At 58.7% G+C, this 24,447-nt stretch overlaps 2 protein-coding genes across 4 annotated transcripts; both read left to right on the top strand.

Annotated features, from left to right (window-relative positions):
- The first annotated feature begins 402 nt into the window (after positions 1 to 402).
- On the top strand, positions 403 to 8,787 carry CHRND (cholinergic receptor nicotinic delta subunit). Of its 3 annotated transcripts, XM_075529503.1 has the most exons (12): positions 403 to 454; positions 623 to 768; positions 1,106 to 1,150; positions 1,509 to 1,618; positions 1,821 to 1,976; positions 2,091 to 2,203; positions 3,588 to 3,788; positions 4,817 to 4,928; positions 5,372 to 5,486; positions 7,492 to 7,696; positions 7,787 to 7,905; positions 8,605 to 8,787. In XM_075529503.1, exons 1-12 carry the CDS (start codon positions 403 to 405, stop codon positions 8,785 to 8,787), a joined length of 1,557 nt encoding a protein of 518 aa, XP_075385618.1. The 3 variants fall into 3 exon arrangements, with proteins under 3 accessions (XP_075385618.1, XP_075385619.1, XP_075385620.1); XM_075529504.1 differs by lacking the exon at positions 1,106 to 1,150; XM_075529505.1 differs by lacking the exons at positions 403 to 454; positions 623 to 768; positions 1,106 to 1,150 and having other exon boundaries at positions 1,537 to 1,604.
- Positions 8,788 to 14,847: 6,060 nt separating this feature from the next.
- Positions 14,848 to 21,201, top strand: CHRNG (cholinergic receptor nicotinic gamma subunit). The gene is made up of 12 exons (XM_075530147.1): positions 14,848 to 14,902; positions 15,042 to 15,181; positions 15,259 to 15,303; positions 15,429 to 15,538; positions 16,402 to 16,557; positions 17,538 to 17,635; positions 18,648 to 18,848; positions 19,007 to 19,121; positions 19,306 to 19,420; positions 19,904 to 20,117; positions 20,258 to 20,385; positions 21,022 to 21,201. Exons 1-12 carry the CDS (start codon positions 14,848 to 14,850, stop codon positions 21,199 to 21,201), a joined length of 1,557 nt encoding a protein of 518 aa, XP_075386262.1.
- Positions 21,202 to 24,447: the final 3,246 nt, after the last annotated feature.

Raw genomic sequence — 24,447 nt, 5'->3', positions numbered from 1 at the left:
GCATCACGCCCGTCTCATCTGAGCACAGCTGTCTGCAGAAGCCAAGGGCTGGCAGCAGGTGGGCTGCCGTTCTCCTGTCCCTGGCTGACCACAAGGTCTCCAGTGTCTGATGTGTACGCTACCCTGCCCCCATCCTTACTGCTAGCTGTGGGGAGTCTCAGACTGGGAACTTGGCCTCCAGTTCTGGCCAGCCAGTCACTATCCCCACCCCCATGTCACCTGTCTCTGGTTCTCTAGCTTGCTGCTAAGCCTCAAGGTGTCAGATTGCATTTCCGGCTGCCTCTTCCCTTTGCCATCCCTCCTCCCCACCCCACACCTGTCCCTTCTTTCTCCCACCCCACATTCCTCAGCCCCTGGGACAAGGACAGAGGGGCAGATGCAGGCCCCAGTCAGAGGGACAGGATGGAGGGGCCCTTGCTGGTGCTGGGGCTGCTGGTCACCTTAGCGGTGTCTGGTAAGGGAGGGCATCACTCCCTGGGGGTCCCTCATGACTCCCACAGCCCCTTCACTGCCCTGCCTACATCATTCCCTGGAATGAGCCACCCCTGCTTCCTGGGCCCACAGGGCCTCCTCCACACTAAGCCCTGTGCCTGCTCCTATCCCTGCCCCGTCCTCTTCCCAGGCAACTGGGCCCTGAACGAGGAGGAGCGGCTGATCCGGCACCTGTTCCAGGAGAAGGGCTACAACAAGGAGGTCCGGCCAGTGGCCCACAAGGACGAGAGCGTGGACGTCTCTCTGGCCCTCACCCTCTCCAACCTCATCTCCCTGGTGAGAGCCCCACCCGAGGCTGGGCTGGCAGGGAGGGACCCTCCGGCCTGCTGGTATCAAAGCCTGGGGAACAAGCCATGGTGCCCAAAGGGCTGCTGGTCTGTCTCCTCTGGCTTTGGCTCTGGGGTGTCCACCACCCACCCCAGGCCTCAGGACACACTCCACAAGTCACTGGCGCTCCCCGCTCACCGGCCGGCCCACCCACTCCCGGCAGTGAGTGCATGGTGGGGGGCCTGGGGGGCCTGATGACCAGAGTTCTGCCCCGGGCCAGCGGAGTAGATGCCTGGAGACTGCATGGAGAGCCCCCACCCAGGGACACCCTCTGGTCTGATTACAGAAAGAAGTGGAGGAGACCCTCACCACCAACGTGTGGATAGAGCATGTAAGGGCACCCCAGGAGCAGGGATGAGGGCAGGGCCCACTGCAGCTGGGGACCCAGCCTGCCCCAGACACTGCCCTGTAGGAGGAAATGACTTCTGCCAACACAGGGCCACACGCCCAGCTGTCCTTCCCAATTTGGAGCAGCCTGGACCCCAGGCCCTTAAGTTACTTTGCCTGGAAAGAACTATCACAGCGGCCTGATTATATTTATTTATTGATTGATTTATTGGGGGGGGCTGATTTTATTACAGATTCTCTTCACCTTATACAGGGGACCCCAGGGCATAGGAGGGGAGGAAGGAGTCATGGGGTGCCGGGACAACAGCAGCATCCCACTGACATGCCTTTGGGGCCTCCAGGGCTGGACCGACAGCCGTCTGCAGTGGGATGCTGAGGAATTTGGAAACATCAGTATCTTGCGCCTGCCTGCCGAACTACTGTGGCTTCCAGAGATAGTGCTGGAGAATAAGTTGGGCCCAATTCCTCCCTCCTGTCCCTCGACTTCGTTTCTTTAAGGGCCCTCCGCCTCCCCTTGCTCTCAGGGCTCCCCCTTCCCGCCTGCCCCCCCCCCCAGCTCCCACTGCCTCCTCCTCTTCCTCGCCCCCTGCGCCCCCTCCCTGCCGGTCCTGGGCTGGCCCACTCTCACGGCGTCCCTTGTCCTTGCCCCCCAGCAATGACGGCTCATTCCAGATATCCTACTCCTGCAACGTGCTCGTCTACCCATCAGGCTACGTGTACTGGCTGCCACCCGCCATCTTCCGCTCCTCCTGCCCCATCTCCGTCACCTACTTCCCCTTCGACTGGCAGAACTGCTCCCTCAAGTTCAGGTGCAGCCGCTTCTCCAGTCACTTCCGGACTGGAGCGCCTGAGGCCCAGCCTGAGCCCTGCTTGCTGGCCCTGCCAGTGGCTGGGGGCCAACCTCTGTTCACTGCCCTCCCCAGCTCGCTCAAGTACACGGCCAAGGAGATCACCTTGAGCCTGAAGCAGGAGGCTGACGAAGAGGAGCACCAGTACTTCGTGGAGTGGATCATCATTGACCCCGAGGGCTTCACAGGTCTGGAGGGACACCCGCTAGGCACACCCTGCTCTTCCCATCCAGCTGCACCCACCTCTTTCCCATTCATGATTCTGTGAGTCAAAACTTACCAGGAGATGAAAGTCCCCCCAATCCATAAACACCTCCCAGATAGGCACACACTCACACCTCTTTAGGCACACCTGGACAGAAACACAGCCACATGGGTGTCCCCGTACTGAGACACACTCAAATAGACACGCCGATAGATCCCTGCAGATACACCGCCATAGACAGACACAGGACACATACTGGTGCTCCCTGGAAAGGCATGTGTGCGTACACGCAGAAGCACAGAGAGACGCGGACACAGACTCCACCCACACGTCCCAATACACAAAGACGCGCACACACACTCAGCATGTCTGTGCTCCAGAGATAGGCCAGCACCAGTGCCCCTGCCCAGCCCCTCTGTTTGGGCAGGGCTGTCTGGGGTGGAAGTGGATAACAGATGTAGGTGCCCAGCAGTGCCACCCTGTCCTGAAGGACCCTATGTAACCCACACACACACACCCAGCACCTCCCACCCCACCTGTAACGAGGCTCAGGTTTTAGGGGGACTCACTGCTGCCCCACGCATCAGAAGAGACCCTTGACCTGCTATTCCCAAGCCTGGCCCACCGTGGGGGAGGAGTTTTCTCTGACTGCACCGTGGACAGGACCCAGGGCCTGGAGGGTCTACCCACGCTGACATCACTGGCCTTCATAGGGAGACAAGGCTTACGACTGAGATGGACTCTCTGGTGGCTACATGTGGGGGCAGCTCTATCTGGTGGTTATGAGTTGGACTGATAACCACAAGGTCCGCAGTTCAAGACCACCAATCGCTCTGTGAGAGAAAAACAAAATTTTCTGCTCCCGTAAAGAGCGACCATCTCAGAAACCCACCAGGACAGGTCCACCCTGTCCTCTGGGGTCTCTGTGAATCAGAATCGACTCAATGGTGATGAGTTTGGTTTTGAATTTCATCTGCACAGACCTAGTCTCGGTCCATGGGACCTTTGAGCCCCACCTCCAAAAAACAAACCCACTGCATGGAGTCAATCCACCTCCCAGCGACCCCATAGGACAGGGTGGCACTGCCCCTGTGGGCTTCTGAGACCGTCACTCTATGGGAGCAGAAAGCCGTCTGTCCCCCACGGAGTGGCTGGTGGATTCAAACTGCAGACCTTGACATTTAAGCACTATGCCAACAGGGCTTCTCTAATGGAATCCTGTGTGCCCTTAACATCAGTCTGTCCCAGGAGAGAAAAAGATCAGTCCCGAGAAGGCCCCCTCCCACGTCACCCCTGCCCCCCTTTTCCCGAGGGCCCTGCCCTCCTGGCTTGGGTGACCTCCCAGTGCCTTTGTGTGCTGCTCACAGAGAATGGGGAGTGGGAGATTGTGCACCGGCCCGCGAGGGTCAACGTGGACCCCAGCGTCCCGCTGGACAGCCGCGACCGGCAGGACGTCACCTTCTACCTCATCATCCGTCGCAAGCCGCTCTTCTACATCATCAACATCTTGGTGCCCTGCGTCCTCATCTCCTTCATGGTCAACCTGGTCTTCTACCTCCCGGCAGACAGTGAGTCCTGCCACACCCCCCACCCCGGGGAAGCCACGCGGGATGCACCGTGACCCTGCCGCCGGACATCCGTCCCTGGCTGGACAGGGCTCCTGGTGGCTCCACAAGGACCCCAGGAAAGCCGCTAGACTGTCCCTTGGGGGCCTTTTGGAGGCCCGGGGGTCATGGGACACGTCACCTGTGCTAACGGGCTCCAGGAAGCTAACCTTGGGTGTTGTTGTTGCTCCGGCTCACAGCGACCCTGTGTGCGCGGCAGCGTCCTCGGCCATTGCGTCGGGGTCCGTGAGGGACTTCCTCTTTCACTGACCTCAGGTGAGGCCGTCTACTGTCATTAGGAGTTACAGCCGCCGAGACCCGTAGGGGCCATTCCACCTGTGCTATAAGGTCATAGTGAGTCTGAACAGTCTCGGTGGCCGTGAGTTGGCTTGGTTACTTTCTGTTTTACCAAGCTTGGCAACCTCCAGGTTCAGATGATTATCGATGAGCAGATCACAGGCAAGTCCCAGGGACAGGGGTGACCCAAGCAGACAGGGTGAACACCCTGGGCCCAGGAGGGTGAGGAGCAGGTGGGGAGGGATCCCTGGACAGGGTAGTGCCTGAGTTGGTTGAGCATTCCCAGAGACCCGGAAAGAGCTGGAGGTACGGGCTGGACCTTCAGTGAAGGGGGCGGTGACCTTGGCCTTGCACTCAACAAGGAGGCCAGCAGGCCTGTGCCCCATCAGGGAGCTCCGGGTCAGGAGGAAGGGTGGCAGGGGACAGTGCCAGGCAGAGGGCAGAGCCCACCTTCTAATACCACCTGTGAGGAGGTGTTCATCTCCACATGTAACAGGTCTACAAACAGAGAGGTCAGGCTACTTGGCCAAAGTGGCCCAGGTAAGAAGTGGCAGAGACAGGATTTGAACCCAGGCCTCTGGCTCCCCAGTGCAAGTTTGTAGTCCGGGCCTATGGTTGTTGTCCAGTGGCGGGAGGGGACTTGGCGGCTGGTGGGGACCAACCAGGGTGGCGAAGCTCAGTCTGGGCTCCCCCAGGTGGCGAGAAGACATCAGTGGCCGTCTCTGTGCTGCTGGCACAGTCTGTCTTCCTGCTGCTCATCTCCAAGCGGCTGCCGGCCACCTCCATGGCCATTCCGCTCATCGGCAAGTGCGTGAGCTGACACACTGCCCCAGACACGCCCGCCTCTGGCCCCGAGCCACATCTCCAGGCCCCACCTTGCCTCTCCTGGCCTGCCCACCTCTTGGCCCGACCTAGGTTGCCAGGCATCACTCACCCACTTAATCCTGCCCCACCCTCCTGCTGCACCCAGACTCACCCACTGGCCCTGCCCACCTCTCCATGCCAGGCAGGAGCTCTGCGACTCTCCTGCCTCGCCCCACCTTTCCTAGCCCTAGCCCTCCCACCAATTGGTCCCACCCACTATCCTGGCTCCACCACTCTTGGCCTGTCCCAAGGCACCAGGCCCTACCCTCCCGCTTGATCGCATCCCTCCTGGTTTACCACTCCTGCCTCCCCAAGCCCCGCCCCTGACCACCAAGGCCCCGCCCCCTGGCTCCTGGCTGGGGCTCCAGGAAGAACTGCACCCACAGGTTCCTGCTCTTCGGCATGGTGCTGGTGGCCATGGTCGTGGTGATCTGTGTCATCGTGCTCAACATCCACTTCCGAACGCCCAGCACCCACGTGCTGTCCGAGGGTGTCAAGAAGGTGAGGCCTTGCAGAAACATCTAGAACCAGGGAGCTGCAGAGACCAAGGGTTGGTAGTGGTTACCGGCTTTGGAGAGTGGCCGGGGGACTCATTCATAAAGCGATGAGTTTCTGCTGTGTGCACGGTGGCGTTCATGATGACGAGAGAACCGTGCTGGCTGCAGGACACAGGTCTCTAAAGTGCAATTAGCCGCCCAAAGTGGGGGAAACGAGTGTGCAATCCTACTCGATGTGACGGAAACATGGAATGACATGTGAGGAAGCCGGAAGTATGACAGCGGCCATGCTTTCATGCCTGTCGAATCCAAGGACAGGCAAAGTCACGTTTGGGTGATGGATGTCAGGGGAGCCCACCTCTGGGGGTGGGCAGGAGCTGACCCCTTCGGGGGTGGTGTTTACTTCATCAGACCCTGCCGCCCGCTACTTGAGGCTAGCTTGTTCCGTTGTGTGTTGGGTATAAGCGAAGCCACCACTGCCGTCGAGAGGAAACTCTTCTGTGGAGCTTTATGGGAGCAGACAGACTTGTGCTTGTTCTTCAGAGTGAGCTGGTGGGTTTGAACCACCAGCCTTGCCAATGCTTATCACAGGGTGCCACCAGCCTCCTATGTTCCTTGTGCCTCAGTCAAGAAGAGAGTGAGGATGCTGAGCTGAGGGGAGTTTAGCAATTTCCGTGTCTTTACCTCCTTTGGGAGGAGCCTTGGTGGAGTATGACGTATTGGACTACTCACCGGAAGGTCAGCTGTTCAAAGCCACCAGCCGCTCTGCGGGAGAAAGAGGGCAGGTCTCCTGTGTACTACAGGGTCACTGTGATCAGGAATTGACTTGATGGCAGTGAGTTTGGAGGGATGCACTTGGGGGTGGGGCTCAGCCTTTGCGGAATGTTCGTTTTCTTTTCAGTCGTTCGATCGAATCGAGAAGAATTGTACAATCATTACCACATCGATTTTAGAATCAGGCCCCCATGGTTGAGTCGCCTTTAAAACGAGTCCTACGATCACAATCTGTTCTAGAGTTCCCTCTTTGCTCCCGCCTTCATGGGTTACTCCCTGAATCCCCTGCCCCTCCGTATCCCCGCCCCTGCATCCCCATCAACCTTTGTATCCGTTATTATCTCTACGCATCCACTCCTCCCGTAGGGATTTTTATTCTCAAGATGTAATTTATTTTTAAAATCTGTTTCATTGTTGTTGGGAATCTTCACAGCGAAACAGACCCCCGTTCCCCCCTTTCGGCCTGCACAGACTCAGTGCCACCCGCCATATGCTTCACCCTGTGCAACCCTTCCCCAGTCACGTGAGCTCCCTGCCCCCTAAATTCCCGCCGCGCTTCCCTGTAGCTGTTGTCAGTTTCATCCCATCTAGAGAGTTCGCCAAAGACCACAGTGCACAAGAGCCTGCTCTCTGTTACCGGTGAAGATGGACTGTTTGGTTTTAAGACCACCTGAAGGGCTATTTCTGCTTGACGGTTTAAAGAAGACCTCAGGGCTCCGAAAAGTCCAGAGTCCACGAGATGTTGAGGCTCCGTGCTGTGGCCTCCCCTTTGGTCAGGATTCTTCTGTGATCAAACGTTCAGCCTTGGTGGTTGGCCACCATCCACTTCTTCCGGTCTCGTGGCAAAGGAGGCCCTTGTTCTTCGAGGCCACCGGCCCCAGCTCCACGTCCTCCTCCTCCTTTTCCTGACTTCCCTTCTTCCTCCCGGTTGCTCCAGGAAACTAGAGACCCATGTGTGGTGCCTTGGATGGCTGCGTGCACCCTTTAGAGACTCCAGGCCCCACACATCGAGTTAGGAGGTTGATCAGAATCGTGAAGCACGTGATCAACTACAGAACTCGTTTTCAATGACTGTGACGTGCGCGGCCCTGTGGTCAATGAGCAAATGTTAGAAGCAACCACGTGTCCATCAGTATGTGATGAGGGTCCTGCTGGGGAGGACAGGAAGCGAGGCATACTGTTAGCCTGAGGTCAGGGTGTAAGAAGGTCCCCCCGTGTCACCCGGCCCCCCACAGCTCTTTCTGGAGACCCTGCCTGAACTGCTGCACATGTCCCACCCGGCGGAGGACGGGCCCGGCCCGGGGACCCTGGTCCGCAGGAGCAGCTCGGTGGGCTACATCTCCAAGGCTGAGGAGTACTTCTCCCTCAAGTCCCGCAGCGACCTCATGTTTGAGAAGCAGTCGGAGCGGCACGGGCTGGCCCGGCGCCTCACCACTGCACGTGAGTCTCAGGGCCTTTAGGACTCGGCCTACCCATGGGAGGTGGGGGCGGGGGTCAGGCCTCACGCCCACCTCCGCCGGGTGTCCACAGGCCGACCCCCACCAGGCTCCAAGCAGACCCAGAAGGAGCTCTTCAGTGAGCTGAAGCCAGCAGTGGACGGGGCCAACTTCATTGTCAACCACATGCGGGACCAGAACAATTACAACGAGGTGAGGCCCGGGGCCGCCGGGGCAGGTGCTCACGCAGGGCACTGCGCAAGCATGTCCCGTCGGAAGGGGGCACCGAGCCTCCCAGAGATACATGCCAGTTTCCCGAGGGAGTGGCTGCACGCTTCCAAGGAAGGAAGGCCACTCCTGCCTGCCAACCCCCATGGTATCTCACTGGACCAGGCATAAGCCTGGCCCGGCCACCCACCCTTAAGCCCTTCCCACACCCAGGAGCCCATTGTTTCCCACCTGCCTGATTCCACCCCTGACACACCAGACCAAGCCGGCGTTTCAAAGGCAGCTCAAGGCCACGGTGCTGTCTACAGCCTTCCTTGAGAAGGACGGGGCTCACAGCAATCCCAAGGGGCTTGGGGGGCTGAGGAGAGACGAGGGAGTACCTGTCCCCATTCCTCGGCAAACCCCTTATGCTCCCCCACCCCAATCCTCAGCACTTAGCTCCGCTCTGGCTCCCTGGAGCTCTGCAGTGGACGCCGTGACCTCCCCCACTTTCCACAGACTCCTGGCCAGGCCTGAGTGTGCCTGGAGGGGCTGGGAGCTTGCTGAAGACAGAGTGTCCGCTGGTCTCACCCGCCCACCAGCCTGAGGCCCTTCCCTTAGACAAACCAAGGCCACCCCTCGGCCTTGGTCCTGGGCCTGACACACACACACACCTGCCCCCTGTCTTTGCCCTTCCCTCTTTAGGAGAAGGACTGCTGGAACCGCGTGTCCCGTACGGTAGACCGCCTCTGCCTGTTTGTGGTGACGCCCATCATGGTGGTGGTCACGGCCTGGATCTTCCTGCAGGGCGTCTACAACCAGCCTCCCCCTCAGCCTTTCCCCGGTGACCCCTTCTCCTACCAAGAGAAGGACAAACGCTTCATCTAAGGGGGGGAGGGGGGCGCTCCTTGGCAGCAGCAGCTGGGGCCTTTGCCCAGAGACAGTGTGTCTGAGAGGATACACCTGGCTGCCCTTGGGAATGCCAGCTGCTGGCCCTGCGCCTGAGCCACGCGTGAGTCCAGCTGGTGGTCCCTCAAGGCCAGGACAGAGAAGAAAGAAGCGTGGACAGAGGGGAAGCCTCACTGTCCACAGTGGTTCCTTCACTAAGAGGAGGCCTTGGCTGTGGAAGGAGTGCCCAGGGCCCTGGGTCAGGGGTCAGCAAAGGCAAGCCTTCCCGGAGACCTCAATAGTGGTTCAGAAAGATGGGGGTGGGGGGACAAGGCATAGCCTGTCTGCCTCCCCTTCTCCAGAGGATTCTGGGCCCTGCATTTCCAGTTCCTCCAGCTGCCCTGCTTCCACTCAGCCCTCAGGCTCAGCTTGGGGACATCCCCCTCTGTCCTTAAGAAGAGAGTCCTAAGGGTTAGCCTGCCCCTGCCCTTAAGGCCGTGGTCCCTCTGGGTCCTATGGGAGCCCCATGCCTTGGATGGGAGGGCCAGTCTCAGTGCCCACAAAGCCCAGGAATCAGTCTGTCACCCTCAGGTCACATGTCACCCTAAGAACTCAGTGCCTCGGTCTTGGGCACCTCCTCCTCAGAGTGGCTATGCAGTATTTGGAACGTACTTTATGCTGAAAAGTGACTCCTTACTTATCTGAAAGCCAGATGAACTGAGTATCCTTTTATTTCTATTGTCTGATTCCGACAACCCAGGGGAGCCCCCGTCAATCTTGTCCCACGGACCTGGGAGACACGGGTCTCTGTGGTAGCCTGCCTGCAAGGTGACTCCAGGACCTCCTGGTCCCAGTGTACCGGAGTCCTCGCCCACCATGGGCCAGGGTGGCTCTCTGTGATGACGTCATAGGAGACACCGTGTGTGTGTGTGTACATGTGTGCATGCATTTACATCCCTGAGAGATGGACTTCTCACTGGGAAGCCAGCTGTCATGCTGAGGTTCTCTCAACAAGGAACTAAGGCCAACAGCCAGGGGGACGCGCTTGGAAGGCCATCCTCTGGCTCACAGGTTCCCAAACCTATTTGGCTTCCTGCCCTCTTTCCCTTTTCAGGGAAAAAAATGACTCCGTGCCCTGTTAGCAGGGAAAAACTGTGTACTATAGATGGCCCCGAACCCAGGATAAAAGGGAAGTGTCTGCTCTCACAGTTCCCGGTGTCCTTCCAGCATTTCCCACCAGGGGCGACACTGCCCACTTTGGGGAGCTCTGCTCTAGCCTGGAGGCCCCCGAGGGTGACGGCAACGCATGAAAGTCCTTGAGCCAGGGCCACCCAGCTGAGCGCTCCGGGTTCCTGTGCTTTGTAAGTTTGGGGATAACCTTAATGCAGCAATAAACAACGGAGGCAGTGTCTGGGCCCAGCTCTGCGTTGCCACGTGCCTTCCCCTTCTTCACTGCAGGACGCGCAGGTGGAGTGTGACACAGGATGTTTGAACTGGACGGCAGGTGCCTGTGTGTGCTCACCTGGGTCGCAGGAGGTCTTTGGGCCCCTGGGAGGGGTTTGCATTCTGAACTCTGCTTCTGGGAGACACAAAGAGCCTCTACTGTGGATTCTGACACACAGGGACACCGGGGAGGAGGGGGCGGGGGGGGCGTGTCCCGGGACCTCGTCTTTCTCCCTCGGGGCAGCATGTGAGTTTGAACCACCGGCGTTTTGCCTAACAGCCTCAGGAGAGTTTGACTATTGTTCATCTGTTAAGAATGAGCACACATGCAAACAAACCAGCAAAGAGGGCTGCCTTCAAGTTGATTCTGACTCACAGTGACCCTAAGCTGGGTTTCTGAGCCGCTGATCTTTATAGAAGCGGACACCCTCCTCTTTCTCCCCACCACAACCACGGCCCCATTCTTCACTTGCTTGGTGTGAAGGCTTATGGCTCAGGCCATCAGCACAGCGGATCCGTTTCATCTTTACCTGTAACCGAGAGGGAAATACATTCCAAACACTCTGGTTGCTTCCATCTTCCAGTGTGACCTCCCCACACTCTCAGGCTACCAATCTTTCCTCTGAAAGGGGCCAGCTTGTACCCATGAGCAGAGAGCCCAGAATCTGCCCCCCAGAGCTTCCCATGGTTTCCACCCAGTTGATGGCGGCTCTCGGGGACCGTGCATGCCAGAGTAGAACCACACGCTGTAAGGTCCTCTACAGCCGACTTTTCAGAAGCAGATCACCAGGCATCTTCCATGGCGTGTCTGGGTGGACTTGAACTCAGCAGCTGAATGTGTTAGCTGTTGGCACCACCCCAGCCTTCAAGTAGGTTCCAATTCGTAAGGACCTTATAGGGTTCTGAGACTAAACATCGTACAGAAGCAGAAAGCCTCAATCTTTCTCCCAGGGAGAGAAACTGGTGGTTTCGAACTGCTGACCTTGCGGTGAAGTAACCCACTATACCGCTAGGGACTCCTCCAGGCGCTGGGAGGTGGCCTGAATCCAGGTCTCTCGGCCATGATTGTTTCTTCTCTTAACACAGTCTACCACGGGGGAATCTGGCTTGGGCGACTGAACCTTTCGGAGACCACGACCTGCACATGTCGCCAACAATCGAGGGTACCTTTGTCCAGGAACTGAGTCACAGCACCTTGCATCCTAAGGTGCTCATCCGGACTGCTCCCCTCGCCACAGGGGCCAAGGGTGGGGGGGTCCCTGCACAGTCTCTCCAGGCTGGCCACCCTGACTCCTTTCAAAGCACAGTGCCTCCGTTGGCTCAGCGTCCATCAGCGCTAGTAGAGACCCAGGCCCATGGCTGCAGGCTCAGTCCTCCTGCCTTTGTCCTCAGACCGGCGGCCTCCAGAGTGCAAGATGACTGCCACAGCCCACAGCTCACACCCAGCCGTCTCTGCCCGTTCCCGGCACCTCCTACCCCAAGGCCCTCCGTCAACTTCCCATTGACCAAGACATTGCCAAGGACCACCCCTCCTGCCCAAGGGAGCCTGGGAAATGAGTGTTGCCCTTTTCCAGCCTGTACCATTGGAGGGGACAAAGGACTAGCAACAGTGTTTCTCCATTGGAGTCTCTGTTAAATGGGTCATTCCCCCCCCCTCCAAGAGAACAGGAAGTCACCTCAAAGATGGCAGGCCACCAGGGAACACTGGGACAGTCCCCTGTCCTCCCTCCCCAGAGCAGAGGACAGGCAGAAAGCGGGAAGGCAAATCGTCATCATTCACACCACAGGGGAGCAGTCCCATTGGGCTCCTCTTCCCTAGAAGCATCAAGACCACCTCTGCCTGGGGGTGGGCGGGCGGAGGGGCCCGGGGCAGGCCGGGCAGGCTGCAATAGGAGGTCTGCTCCTCAGCAGAGACCAGGGATGAGTCTCTGGGGAGATGTGGGGTTAGAGAGATGGTGCTACAAAAACAGGAGGGAATTGAGTCTACGGCTCCGCCCCCTACCCCCCAATGGGAAGGAGAGCCCTTGGAGAGGGCTCCCAGGAGGGGAGGGGGTCGTGTGGAGCAGGGCTGAGGCTGGAAGCAGGGTTGGTGGAGGAGATGATTGGAGAGACAGGAGCCACCATCGCCCCCCATAAAGTCCTGGTGAGGGCAGAAGGGGCTTGTGGTTGCTCTGCCTACAGGGGCAGGTATCAAAGCCAGCTCCATTTGAGTCTCCAAGGGCCGGGAACCTTGCCAACTTGCGGTTTCCCTACAGGCCACTGTTCAGGAGGGGCTCGTTGGAGCCCTCAACAGATGGGGGTGTGTGTGTGTACAAATTGGACCAGAGTTTTCTGTTCTGCCCCCACACTGTGACAGGCCAGCCTGTCTGCCTGGAGTAAGTAGATGGATCCAAGCAGGTGACTGGGGGTCATGCCCATGGCTGGCCACCAGGCCCTTGGGACCTGAGCCAGCCTGATCACACCCTTCTGTGTCCTGGTCCTGCCTTTCCCAGTTGTTCCCCCTTCCCCCATCTGCCTCTGCTTCCCCCACACCAGAGGGGCTCCCTAGTGTCTATTGGATGGACCCCCACAGAGGCTGAGTTCTGGATCTTTCTCAGCTCCCCACATCAAAGCTCCCCTGGGCTGTGTCCCACTCCCTGGGCGTGTGTGTGTGTGTGTGTGTGTGTGTGTGTCAGGGTCAGGGGTGGGGGAACAAGACTCTGACCTATAGTCCTAGCTCTTGGCAAGGGGTCTAAAGGACTGGACTGACTGTCCCAAGGAAAGTGACCCTGTTTGAAGATGTTGATGTGCTGTTCATGAAGTCTCAGCTGCATAGGGTGGGCCCTAACCCTAATCTCTTCTGAGTTCTGACTCATAGCAACCTGTACAGCCCTACTCAGGAGCCCTGGTGGAGTCGGTTACATGGGGGCGGAGTGGGGGGTGCTGCATCGACGCACAGCAGTCGGAACTGTCAGCCGCTCCTGGGGAGAAAGAGGAAGCTTTCTATCTGCTCCCATAAAGAGGGACAGTCTGAACCCCACAGGGGCAGTTCTACCCTGTTCTGTCGGGTCGCTGTGAGTCTGAATCGACTCGCTGGCAGTGAGTCTGGTTTTGAGTTTTGAAATCTGTACGGGAGCTGCAGCCTCATCTTTCTCCCTCAGAAGGGCTGGTGGATTTGAACTGCTAACTTTGTGGTTAGCCGTCCAACACTGACCCAGCAGCCCCACCAGGAGTGGGTAAGAAATACAGGCACGGGGACAAACACACACAGCGGAAGGGACTTGTGGGAAACTGTCCACAAGCAGAGGGACATCAGGGAACACCCAGGGCCACTGACCAGAGGGGACCCTCCCAACATGGCCTTTTAGTCTCTGAAATTGTGAGATCCTGAGTGCCTGCCTGCGGTTGGGCAGCTTAATTGGGGGCTCCAGCTGAACAAGAAGCCTGGGAAGTTCTAGAGCAGTGGTTCTCAACCTATGGGTCGCAACCCCTTTGGGGGTCAAACCACCCTTTCACAGGGTTCACCTAAGACCATCAGAAAACACATATTTCCAATGGTCTTAGGAACCAAGACACCGCTCCTCTGTCTCCAGGTGGGTCTGCCCACATGCAGATACGCCCACAGCAGAGTACCCGGCATGAAGACTGTTACCCATGCTACACCGTGCTTCAAGACAAAATTTCATTTATTTGTCATTAGAAATAAATATTTCACAATATATAATTCCATATTGTTTTGTGATTAATCACTATGCTTTAATTCTGTTCAATTTGAAAAAATGAAAATATATCCTGCATATCAAATATTTACACGATGATTCATAGCAGCAAAATTACAGTGATGAAGTAGCAATTAAAATAATTTTATGGTTGGGGTCACCAACACATGAGGAACTGTATTACAGGGTCTCAGCATGAGGAAGGTTGAGAACCACTGCTCTAGAGAATGCAGGCTCCGGAGGGAGGACCCAGGTATGACCTCTGGCCCCGGGAAGCTAAAGCAAGGTGGGGATGCCCAATGGTGATGGTACCCCCTCTCCAGTGTGTCCCTTGATGCTCTGGAGTCTTGGACCAATGGAGGAGCCCATGAAGGTGTCAGACTGATGGGGGACTTTGGGCCCATCTGTCATAATCTCCCCCCCCCACCACCACCACCTGTCAAACGGATTCCTACCCGCAGTGAAGCAGGGATGTAGAATTCAATAATCTTCCTCTTTTGGAGTGCTGGTGGGATTTGAACCACCAACTTTAACCCACTGTGCCCATCATGATGCCTCCTGCCACAACACTCAGGTACCGTGCACAGCAATCAAATAGCCCTCTGTCCCTTCCAGGGCCCAACCTCCTGGAGGGTCAGGAGGCCCGGCGCTGGCACCTGGGTGCTCACGGCATAGGACGGGGACTAAAGAGTCCAAGTGGGGCCCCCTGCCCTCCTCCAGAGCCCAGGTAACTCGAGTCCAGCATTGTGTGCCGAATGACAGCTGACCGTGCTGTGGGCAGACAGCTGGAGGGGCTGGGCCAGACAGCCGGGCAGCCGGTGGGAGCGGGGCTTGGGTCACATGAGACCTGCATCTGCCCCAGACCTTCAGAGCGACCGTCTTGCACGCAGGCTGCCCAGGAGAGCCAAGCTGAGGAGCCATGCATGGGGACCACAGGCTGCTGCTGCTCCTGCCCTTGCTGGCCTTTGGCCTGGGTGTGGACTTGGGGGACCTGGGGCCCGGGTGGTGGTTCCCAGCTGGGCTCCAAGGCTTTTGGGGGTGGGGGGAAGGCCCAGCAGTGCCCCCTGCTTCCTGTGGCCCCTGCTGCCTGCTCACGGGGGTCTGTTGTTGCAGGTGCCTGGGGCCGCAACCAGGAGGAGCGCCTGCTTGCTGACTTAATGCGCACCTACGACCCCCACGTGCGGCCGGCCGAGCAAGAGGCCGACGTGGTCAACGTCAGCCTGAAGCTCACGCTCACTAACCTCATCTCCCTGGTGAGCCCCGGTCTGGGGAGGGAAGGGCCCGTGGGGCACCCCAGACCTCGGGCTCACTCTCCGCCCTGCGCCCCCAGAATGAACGCGAGGAGGCCCTCACCACCAACGTCTGGATCGAGATGGTGAGGCTCAGCCCACTCCTGCCCTCCCTGTCCCTTCCGGGCAGGCCTCCCACTCCGTAATGGAGGTGGGGGTCAGCAGATGACAGATGAGACCTAGCCCCCCCCCATCCACCCCGCCCTCACAGCAATGGTGCGACTACCGCCTGCGCTGGGACCCCCAGGACTACGAGGACCTGTGGGTGCTTCGGGTGCCGTCCACCATGGTGTGGCAGCCGGATATCGTGCTGGAAAACAAGTGAGGGGGCCCACGGAGGCCAGGGAGGACATGGGGGTGGGGCCCAGCTGAACAGGGGGCTTGGGAAAGTTCTAGATGATGCAGGCTTCAGGGATACAGACTAAGTATGACCGAGTATGACGGGGCCCCGCAGGGCTGGCTCTGGAAGGTCCCATCAGCTCTGGGCTGTCCCCTGGGACCACAGTGACCCTGTGGGGGGTGTGATGACCGGACTGGAGGATGTGGAGCGGGCCTGGCACACCTGAGAGCTCAGGGATGCTTGCTGCTGTAACTCTCTTAATTGTTGTAATCAACGTTTTTTGTAATCCTCGGGCAGGGGCTGAGGAAGCCTGCTAGGGGTGTGTGTGTGGGTTGGCTGGGGGGGAGATTGGGAAAGGTAGTGGTTCCTAAGGAACCCTGATGGCACAATGGGTTAAGCAGTGAACTTCTAACCCCAAAGGTCTTTGGTTCAAACCCACCAGCCTCTCTGAGGGAGAAAGATGAGGCTGTCTGCTTCCACAGAAAACCCTGTGGGGCAGCCCTGCAGGTTGTACTGGGTCAGTGAGCCCTGGAGGCGGGGCGAGGAGCCCTGGTGGTCACACCCTGGGCTGCTAACAGCAAGGTCAGCAGTTCAAAACCACCAGCAGCTCTAAGAAAGAAAGGCAGGGCTTTCTGCTCCCTTCTAGTAACAGCCTCGGAAACGCCTCCGGGTAGTTCTGCCCTGCCCTCTAGGGTTGCCAGGAGTCCTCATCAAATTGATGGCACTGAGTAAGTGAGAGGTCAGGGTGGCAGGCTCAGAGGGGGCGGTGCCCCTGGCCCCCCGCCCACAGAGGTGGTAGAGGGTCTCCGCTGGGCCCCACCCACGGCCTGTCCTGTGCCCACAGCGTGGACGGCGTGTTCGAGGTGGCCCTCTACTGCAACGTGCTCGTGTCCCCTGACGGCTGCATCTACTGGCTGCCACCCGCCATCTTCCGCTCCTCCTGCCCCATCTCCGTCACCTACTTCCCCTTCGACTGGCAGAACTGCTCTCTCATCTTCCAGTGAGGCTCCAGGGGGTCTCTGGGTCCCACAAACAGCTCGATGGCTAACCACAAGGTTGGCCGTCCAAACTCACCCGGGGCACCCCGGGAAAGAGGCCAAAGGAAGCTCACCACCTTGAAACCCCTGCGGTTTCCCCAGGACCAGGAAGGAGGTCGGCCTGGGGGTGCCTGTGTGGGAGGAGGTGCTCAGGAGCTCTGCCGAGAGGGGGTATGGGGGGCGGGGGGCCTGGCTGGAGGAGCATCGGTGAAAGCTGCTAGTCCCTGCTGGGCCCCAGGCTGGAAGCCAGAGATCAGGCCACCTCTCCATGCCCTCAATGCCATCTTGGGCAGGAACACCTGAAGGTGTTCCAGCCCTTCTCAGTTCCCCAGCCTGCACCCAAGGGAGACAGACACTCAGCGCTGGGGTGGGTGCATGGGAGGGAAGGCATGCCTGCCTGCCCACGCATGGGTGAGCACACACAAGGCCCTGCACACTCACCAGCAGGGGCAGTCAATCCTATGAGGGACTAGGAGTCAGGCCCTCCATGGGGAGGGACTCTGGGGCTACTCCCCACTCTGTACATGTCAGGGGGGAGTCTGGGTGGCCGGAAGGTTGGCAGGTCAGACCCAGCCCGAGGCACTCAGAAGATAATCCTGGCCAATCCGCTTCCAAAAGGCCAGGGCCTGGCCAACCCCACGAAGAGCAGTTAGCCCCGGCACACAGCTGGCCCTTAACTCCTGCCCCCAAGTCGCTGGCCCAGGGGACCTCCTTGTCAGGGGCTCCCTTAGGAAAGAGCCCCGAGAGCAGCTCTCTGGGCAGGAGGTCATTCCCTAGTTTCTCACTGGGCGCCTTCGTGCCCGGGCAGCAGCAAGCAGAGCAGAGTCTCAGGGCCCTTTGGGGCAGACGCAGATGCCCACAGCTGCCCTTCAGGTGGCCATCTCTGTGCACCCGCAGGGGGCTGCCCACACTGACCACGTACTCTCTTTCCTTCCCCTTCCAGGTCCCGGACCTACAGCACCAACGAGATCAATTTACAGCTCAGCCAGGAGGACGGTCAGACCATCGAGTGGATCTTCATCGACCCGGAGGCCTTCACAGGTACCCGAGCCGGGGACACCCACAGTAGCCTCCCCCAGGCTCCTCCTGGACCTGGCTGTAGGTCCAGAGCCAGGCCAGGCCTTAGGGGCTAAGCAGCGAAGATGGAGCCCCGCTCCCGGGTGACTTCAGATCCACCCTGCCGCCAGCCTGTTGTTGTCAGGTATCACGGAGTCCATTCTGACTCGAACCAAACGCTGCCCGGCCTGCACCAGCCTCACCATTGTGCCCGTGCCCGAGCCCATGCCTGCAGCCACTGTGTCCATCCATCCTCTTTGCCGCTGCCCCTCCACTTTCCCCAGCACGATGTCCTTCTGCAGGGTCTGGTCTCTTCTGACACCATGTCCCGAGCACGTGAGGCGAAGTCTCGCCACCCTTGCCCCTCAGGAGCGCTCTGGCCGTACTTCTCCAAGACAGCTGTTTGTCGATCAACCCTGGGGGTGCATGGCTAAGTGCTCAACTGCTATGAAGGGGGGGGTCATTCTAGGCCCCCAGAGGTGCAGAGGAAGATAGGACTGGCCATCCACTCCTGCAAGGCTCAGCCTTGAAAGCCTCGCGGGGCAGTTTGGAACACACGGGGTGGCCTTGAGTCGGAGTTGCTGGAATGCACTGTCATCTGAGTTTTCATGCTTTCTTCCTTATTAAAAAAAATGTTTTGTTGTAAATTAGGCCAGACCGTAGCTTTACAGTCAACAATTTGCACATACTCAGCTCGTCTAGCGCAGTCCACCCGAGGCACATCGCGGACCCGCTTCCCGGCGTTCCCGGTTCCCATTCCTCCTGCCTTCCCTCCCCTTGGACTGTGTCCTTGGGTAAATGCTGCCCCTCTGTCCAGTCTCCCACAGAGGGAGATTGGGTTTTTCAAGAGGCCCGACCAGCTTCTGAGTTTCCAGCATCCAATGATCTCAGTGTTGCAGGGGCCCAGAGAGCCCACTCCATCGCCTGTCTCCCCATGGTGCCGCCTGCGCCCCACACACAGCCCCCACACACCGTGCCCACTCCTTGCTGCCCGCAGAGAATGGCGAGTGGGCCATCAGGCACCGGGCGGCCAAGATGCTGCTGGACGCAACAGCGCCGGCCGAGGAGGCTGGCCATCAGAAGGTGGGCTTCTACCTGCTCATTCAGCGCAAGCCCCTCTTCTACGTCATCAACACCATCGCCCCCTGCGTACTCATCTCCTCCGTGGTCATCCTCATCTACTTCCTGCCTGCCAAGGGTACCTGCGGCCGGGCGGGGCGGCTCATAGCCCCCATGGGCAGCACTGGGGACCTGGGTGGTTGGTTGGGGGCACCACCACCCATGGCCGGGCAGTGGACCCCTCTGTGAGCGTTGGCGGTTGGGTGCTGCTCTGAGTGGCCTCTTGGTCTCGGGCAGCGGGTGGCCAGAAGTGTACCGTGGCCATCAACGTGCTCCTGGCCCAGACTGTGTTCCTCTTCCTGGTGGCCAAGAAGGTGCCCGAGACGTCCCAGGCGGTGCCACTCATCAGCAAGTACGGCGGCCGGTCCTCACCCTGCCCGCCTCCCCGTGAGCTCCTATGCTGCCCTCCTGCCAACCCCACCCCCAGCCCCAAGGCCAACTCCTTGCCCAGGGGACCTGGAGGGTGGGTGGCATCTGGCCATGAGGGTGGCTGAGGGTCAGCCTGCCCCCCACCTCCGCCCTCCGCCCACTTGTAGGTACCTCACCTTCCTCCTGGTGGTGACTGTCCTCATTGTCATCAACGCCGTGGTTGTGCTCAACGTCTCTTTGAGGTCCCCACACACCCACGCCATGGCCCGAAGGGTCCGCAAGGTAAGGCCCCTCCCTGCCCACCCAGCATCCTCTTACTCACCCAGTGCACACCCATGTGCACACTGGACATGTCCCCACCAGCCACGCTCAGTGGGCAAGCCTGCCCTTCTTCGTCCTTGAAGTATTTGCCAGAATGGATGAGTGATCATCTTGGGGGCTCGGCACCCCGTGAGACTCTGTATCACACATTACAGCATCTCCACCTCGACCCGGTGACCCGGGGATTACCATCATTGCATTCTCACAGATGGGAAACTGAGGCATGGAGGGAGTAAATAGCGTGCCCAGAGGGGAAGCAACCTGGGTACAGAGGCAGACCCCCCCCCCAGCCCACCGAGACAAATGGGGCACCAACAGCAGGTGAAGAGGGGACTCAGCTCCATGTCTGGCTCAAACTAGCTCAGTGCCAGCCCTGCCCTCTCAGTGTCCTCCCAGCTGGCTCGCCCAGACCCCGCACCCCAAACCCTTTATCTCCCCCTCCAGGTGTTCCTGAGGCTGCTGCCCCAGCTGCTGCGGATGCACGTGGGCCCACAGACCCCCTCAGCCGTGGGGGACCCGGGGACCCACCGACCAAATGGCTCCACCCGGTGGTCGGTGGGGCCCGGGGAGGCCGCGTCGCTGGGCCTGCCCCACAGCGAGCTGCTCTTCCAGCAGCGCAGGAGGAACGGGCTGGTGCAGATGGCATTGGAGAAGCTGGGTGAGGCTCAGGGGGCCCCAGGGCCAGGCCAGCTGTGGGCCAAACTCCAGACACAGCAGGGTGGGGGGGAGACAGCACCAGGTGGGGAGGGGATGGTCCCTCCTGAGCCGCGCCCCGCCCCCCGCCCCCTGCTTCATCAGAGAAAGGCCCTGAGCCAGTGCAGGGGTGGTGTGGCAGTCTGAAGCAAGCCGCCCCGGCCATCCAGGCCTGCGTGGATGCCTGCAACCTCATCGCCCGTGCCCGCCGCCAGCAGAGTCACTTTGACAGTGTAAGTCCCAGGGAGGGCAGGGAGGGGCCTGGAGAACCCTTAGCTGAGGGTTGGGCCCCTAAGGGGGAGCCAGGTGAGCAGGGGAGGTCCAGGGTGGGCCCAATCCAAACCCATGGCCACAGAGTCAGTTCCAACTGACAGAGATGCTACAAAACTCTCTGCCGTGCAGCTGATGCTAAGTCACAGGGACCCTACAGGGTACAGGACAGGGCAGGGCTGCCCCTGTGGCTTCTGAGACTGAAACTGTTCACCGAGGAGAAAGCCTTGTCTTCTCACTCGATTTCAAACTGCCGATCTAGCAGATCACAGCCCAGCCATGCACCCCTGTGGGTTTCCAAGACTGTAACTCTGCATGGGAGCAGAAAGCCTCATCTTTCTCCCTTGGATTGGCAGGTGGTTTCAAACTCCTGACTTTAGGGTCAGCAACCTGACATGTAGCTCACTACACCACCAGGGCTCCTTTTCAAGGTGGAGCGGTGGGTGGAAAAGTGGAGTTGGGGGGTGGGCCTGGATGGCCTCCTAGGAAGCAGGGCGCAATCAGGGGGAAGGACCCAGGAAATGGGATGAGGCCTGGGCCCCATCGTCGGGGAGGGATTCAGATCAGGGGGAGCATCGGGCCCCTGCCTCCGCCCTCAGGGAAACGAGGAGTGGTTCCTGCTGGGCCGCGTGCTGGACCGCGTCTGCTTCCTGGCCATGCTGGCCCTCTTCCTCTGCGGCACTGCGGGCATCTTCCTCATGGCCCACTACAACCGGGTGCCCGCCCTGCCTTTCCCTGGAGACCCCCGGCCCTACCTGCCCTCGTCCGACTCAGCCTGAGCCCCAGCGGCTGCATCCTGTGGCTGAGATCCCTCTGTGGCCCGAGATAAGCACGGGAATAAAAAAGCAGAGCTGGAGTCTGGAGTGGTCTTGGATGGGCAGTGGGAGGGGATGCCACTGGGTCATTGGCTAGCTGGCCCTGTCCTTACCCACACTCTCCCCCAGCATCTCTCGTGCTGTAAGCAAACGGCCATGGAGGTGGACATTCTGGCCTCCTCCGGCTTCCCAGTTGCCACAAGGCAGCGGGCGGAGAAGCCTCTGCGGTCCTTCCTTGGTTGCCTGCTCTGACGCCTGTGCTGGGTGTGAGAGTTCACTGCAGTGGCCACACAGACAATCCTTGCTATGAAGGGGGTTACTAGGCAGGTTAATAGGATACCCCAAGTCAAGATCTGCAAACTGTCAGGATACAGTCATTGGCCAAGTCTGTCTCCGCTTCTCAGCCTCTCAGCCACGTGGTCCCTTGGCCTTTACCTCCATGGGCCAGGAAGCCCACCCGCCTGTCCCTCAGCCCCCTAGTTCCACGGTCAGGAGAAGGTGCCCCACTCCTCCCAGTCTCCACGCACAGTCTGTGATGGGTCTGGTCTCGGCGGCTGCCGCCATTGCAGACAGACCTGGAACGTGCTCTTTCTAGGCCCTCCACGTTTCTCTCTCTGCTGCTTCAGGGGGCTCATTTTGACAGCCAGGGGCTTGGGGGGGGGCACAAAAAGGGGTCAATCCCCTCGAGGCTTATACACGCCCTAGGTGCATGATCCCACCCAATCATTTGGGGGAGTTACAGAGACTTGGGCAAAAAACACAAAGCTCTAAACTCACTGCCATTGAGTCGATGTCCACTCCTAGTGACCCTACAGGACAGGGTGGAGACTGTCACTCTTTACAGGGAGTAGAAAGCCCCATCTCTCTCCAGAGGATGGAAGATGGTCTCAAACTGCAGACTTTGCGATTAACAGCCCAATGTGTAACCACCGACTAGTCCACCAGCGCTCCTGGAGACTTGGGGACGAGAGCCGTATTAAGAAACTTTACCACGGCTCCTGCGCCCCTCAACAGTGCATTACCAGCTCCATCCAGTGTTCGGGCCTTAGGGACTCTTTTGTAGGCCACCCCCCTCCCCCAACTCTGAGCAAGTTTCTACCCCCCAGGCCTGGGCCTGGCAGCCTTCAAGGCTGTGTGTGTCACAAGAGATAAGAGGAGGGGTGGCAGAGCACTGCCGTGGGCACACCCGTCTGCAGTGCCCCCATACTCCCTGCACCCGTAGCCGTCGGATCATGAGCACAAACCGTTTGTACTCCACCATCTGCTGTCAGTGTTCACAGAAAGGGCTCAGCACTGTGGGCAAGCAAGAGGCACCAGCCCTTACGTTTCAAATGGGGCCCAGAGTAAGAGGGCCTTCACGGGGCTCAGGGCCCCTAGTCTCAATCCCAGATGCTCCAAGAATGCTTCCGCAGCTGGGACTCGGGGCCTTCCTCCCTCTCTCCTGAAAGCCCAGGGTGACAGCCGTAGCCACTGAGGCGACTGTGACTCAGAGGGCCCTGTACAACGGGGGAGACTGCTCTATACAGTTCAGAGGCCTGTAGGCCTGTAACTATGGGAGCTGACCACCTCATCTTTTCCCCAAATGGCAGCTGGTGGGTTCAAACCGCCGACCTTTTTGGTGAGCATCCTGGTCCCAGAGGATGGTGAATTCAAGGAGGAGCCTGCCAGGCAAGGAGTCTTAGAATTAACAGGGAGCTACGGTGTCTCCTTTGGGCCCAATTAGCAGGAAACTAGAAAGCCAGCAGAGGTCTGCCGGGATGGGATGAGGCCTGACCCTGCTCTGATAGCATTGCCAGGGCCTGGGGATGGCACTACTTCTCCCTGAGCCCCGTGGTGTCCACGTCTGTACTATGGACACACAGCGTCAGTCCTCTTGTCCCTCCCCAACCACAGGGTCATGCCACATGGAAGCCTGACCAGGAGACCCTGTGGAGAGGGTGGGGGGAAAGGATGCCCCCAATGCAAAGTTGCTGGCCGACCACCAGCAGGCATATCCCTTACTCCAGACAGGCGGGCACCTTCCTGCTGAGCAGGAACAGAGGTAGGCCCCCCTCTGCACCAGGGCTTCGGATCTGGGAGAAGTTCAGGCCAGCAGGAGCATCTCTGGCCCTTCCTGGCTTTGCCACTTGGAGTGAATCTCTTTGTTGTTGTTGTTGTTAGGTATCATCAAGTCGGTTCTTCTTTAAAAATCATTTTATTGGGGGCTCGTACAACTCTTATCACAATGCATACACACATCCATTATCTCAAGCACATTTGTACATTTGTTGCCATCATTGTTTTCAAAGCATTTTCTTTCTACTTGAGCCCTTGGTATCAGCTCCTCATTCCCCCACCTCTTCCATCCCTCCCTCATGAACCCTTGATAATTTACAAATTATTATTATTTTTTCATGTCTTGCACTGTCTGATGTCTCCATCTACCCCCTTGTCTGTTGTTCATCCCCCTGGGAGGGGGTTATAGGTAAGTCATTGCGATCGGTTCCCCCTTTCTCCCCCACCTTCCCCTTCCCCTTCTGTATGGCTACCCTCAATGTTGGTCCCGAGGAGTTTATCTGTCCTGGATTCCCTGTGTTTCCAGCTCTTATCTGTACCCATGTACATGCTCTGGTCTAGCCAGATTTGTAAGGTAGGATTACGGGCATGATAGTGGGGGGGGGGAGGAAGCATTAAACAACCAGAGGAAAGCTGTATGTTTCATCGGTGCTACACTGTGTCCTGACTGGCCTGTCTTCTCCACAGGCCCCTTCTATAAGGGGATGTCCAATTGCTTACAGATTGGCTTTGGGTCTCTGCTCTGCACTCTCTCCCTCATTCACATTATGGTTTTTTGCTCTGGGTCTTTGACGCCTGATACCTGATCCCATCCACACCCCATGATCACACAGGCTGGTGTGCTTCTTCCATGTGGGCTTTGTTGTTTCTCAGCTAGATGGCCGCTTGTTTATCTTCAAGCCTTTAAGACCCCAGATGCTATATCTTTTGATAGCCGGGCACCATCAGCTTTCTTCACCACTTTTGCTTATGCACCCACTTTGTCTTCAGCGGTCGTGTCGGGAGGTGAGCATGTCAGGGAGTCAGATTATTAGAATAAAGTGTTCTTGTGTTGAGGGAGTGTATCCAGTCAGCTCTTACCATAGTGTACCTATGCACAACAGAAGGAAACTGTGTTAGTCCAGGTAGACTAGAGAAACAAATCCAGAGACGCTC

The sequence above is a fragment of the Tenrec ecaudatus genome, chromosome 13 (genome assembly GCF_050624435.1).
Source record: "Tenrec ecaudatus isolate mTenEca1 chromosome 13, mTenEca1.hap1, whole genome shotgun sequence".
NCBI classification, from domain to species: Eukaryota; Metazoa; Chordata; class Mammalia; order Afrosoricida; family Tenrecidae; genus Tenrec; species Tenrec ecaudatus.
The sequence above is the reverse complement of the archived record's forward strand: the minus strand, read 5'-3'. Positions and strand labels throughout refer to the sequence as shown.

Excerpts from the sequence above, each read along its gene's own strand:
- CHRND (XM_075529503.1), top strand. The coding sequence starts at position 403 with ATGGAGGGGCCCTTGCTGGTGCTGGGGCTGCTGGTCACCTTAGCGGTG. Across the intron at positions 3,789-4,816 it reads CTTCTACCTCCCGGCAGACA|GTGGCGAGAAGACATCAGTG; the intron begins GTGAGTCCTGCC and ends GGGCTCCCCCAG. Across the intron at positions 7,697-7,786 it reads CCGGCGCCTCACCACTGCAC|GCCGACCCCCACCAGGCTCC; the intron begins GTGAGTCTCAGG and ends GGGTGTCCACAG.
- CHRNG (XM_075530147.1), top strand. The coding sequence starts at position 14,848 with ATGCATGGGGACCACAGGCTGCTGCTGCTCCTGCCCTTGCTGGCCTTT. Across the intron at positions 17,636-18,647 it reads CGACCCGGAGGCCTTCACAG|AGAATGGCGAGTGGGCCATC; the intron begins GTACCCGAGCCG and ends TGCTGCCCGCAG. Across the intron at positions 20,118-20,257 it reads GATGGCATTGGAGAAGCTGG|AGAAAGGCCCTGAGCCAGTG; the intron begins GTGAGGCTCAGG and ends CTGCTTCATCAG.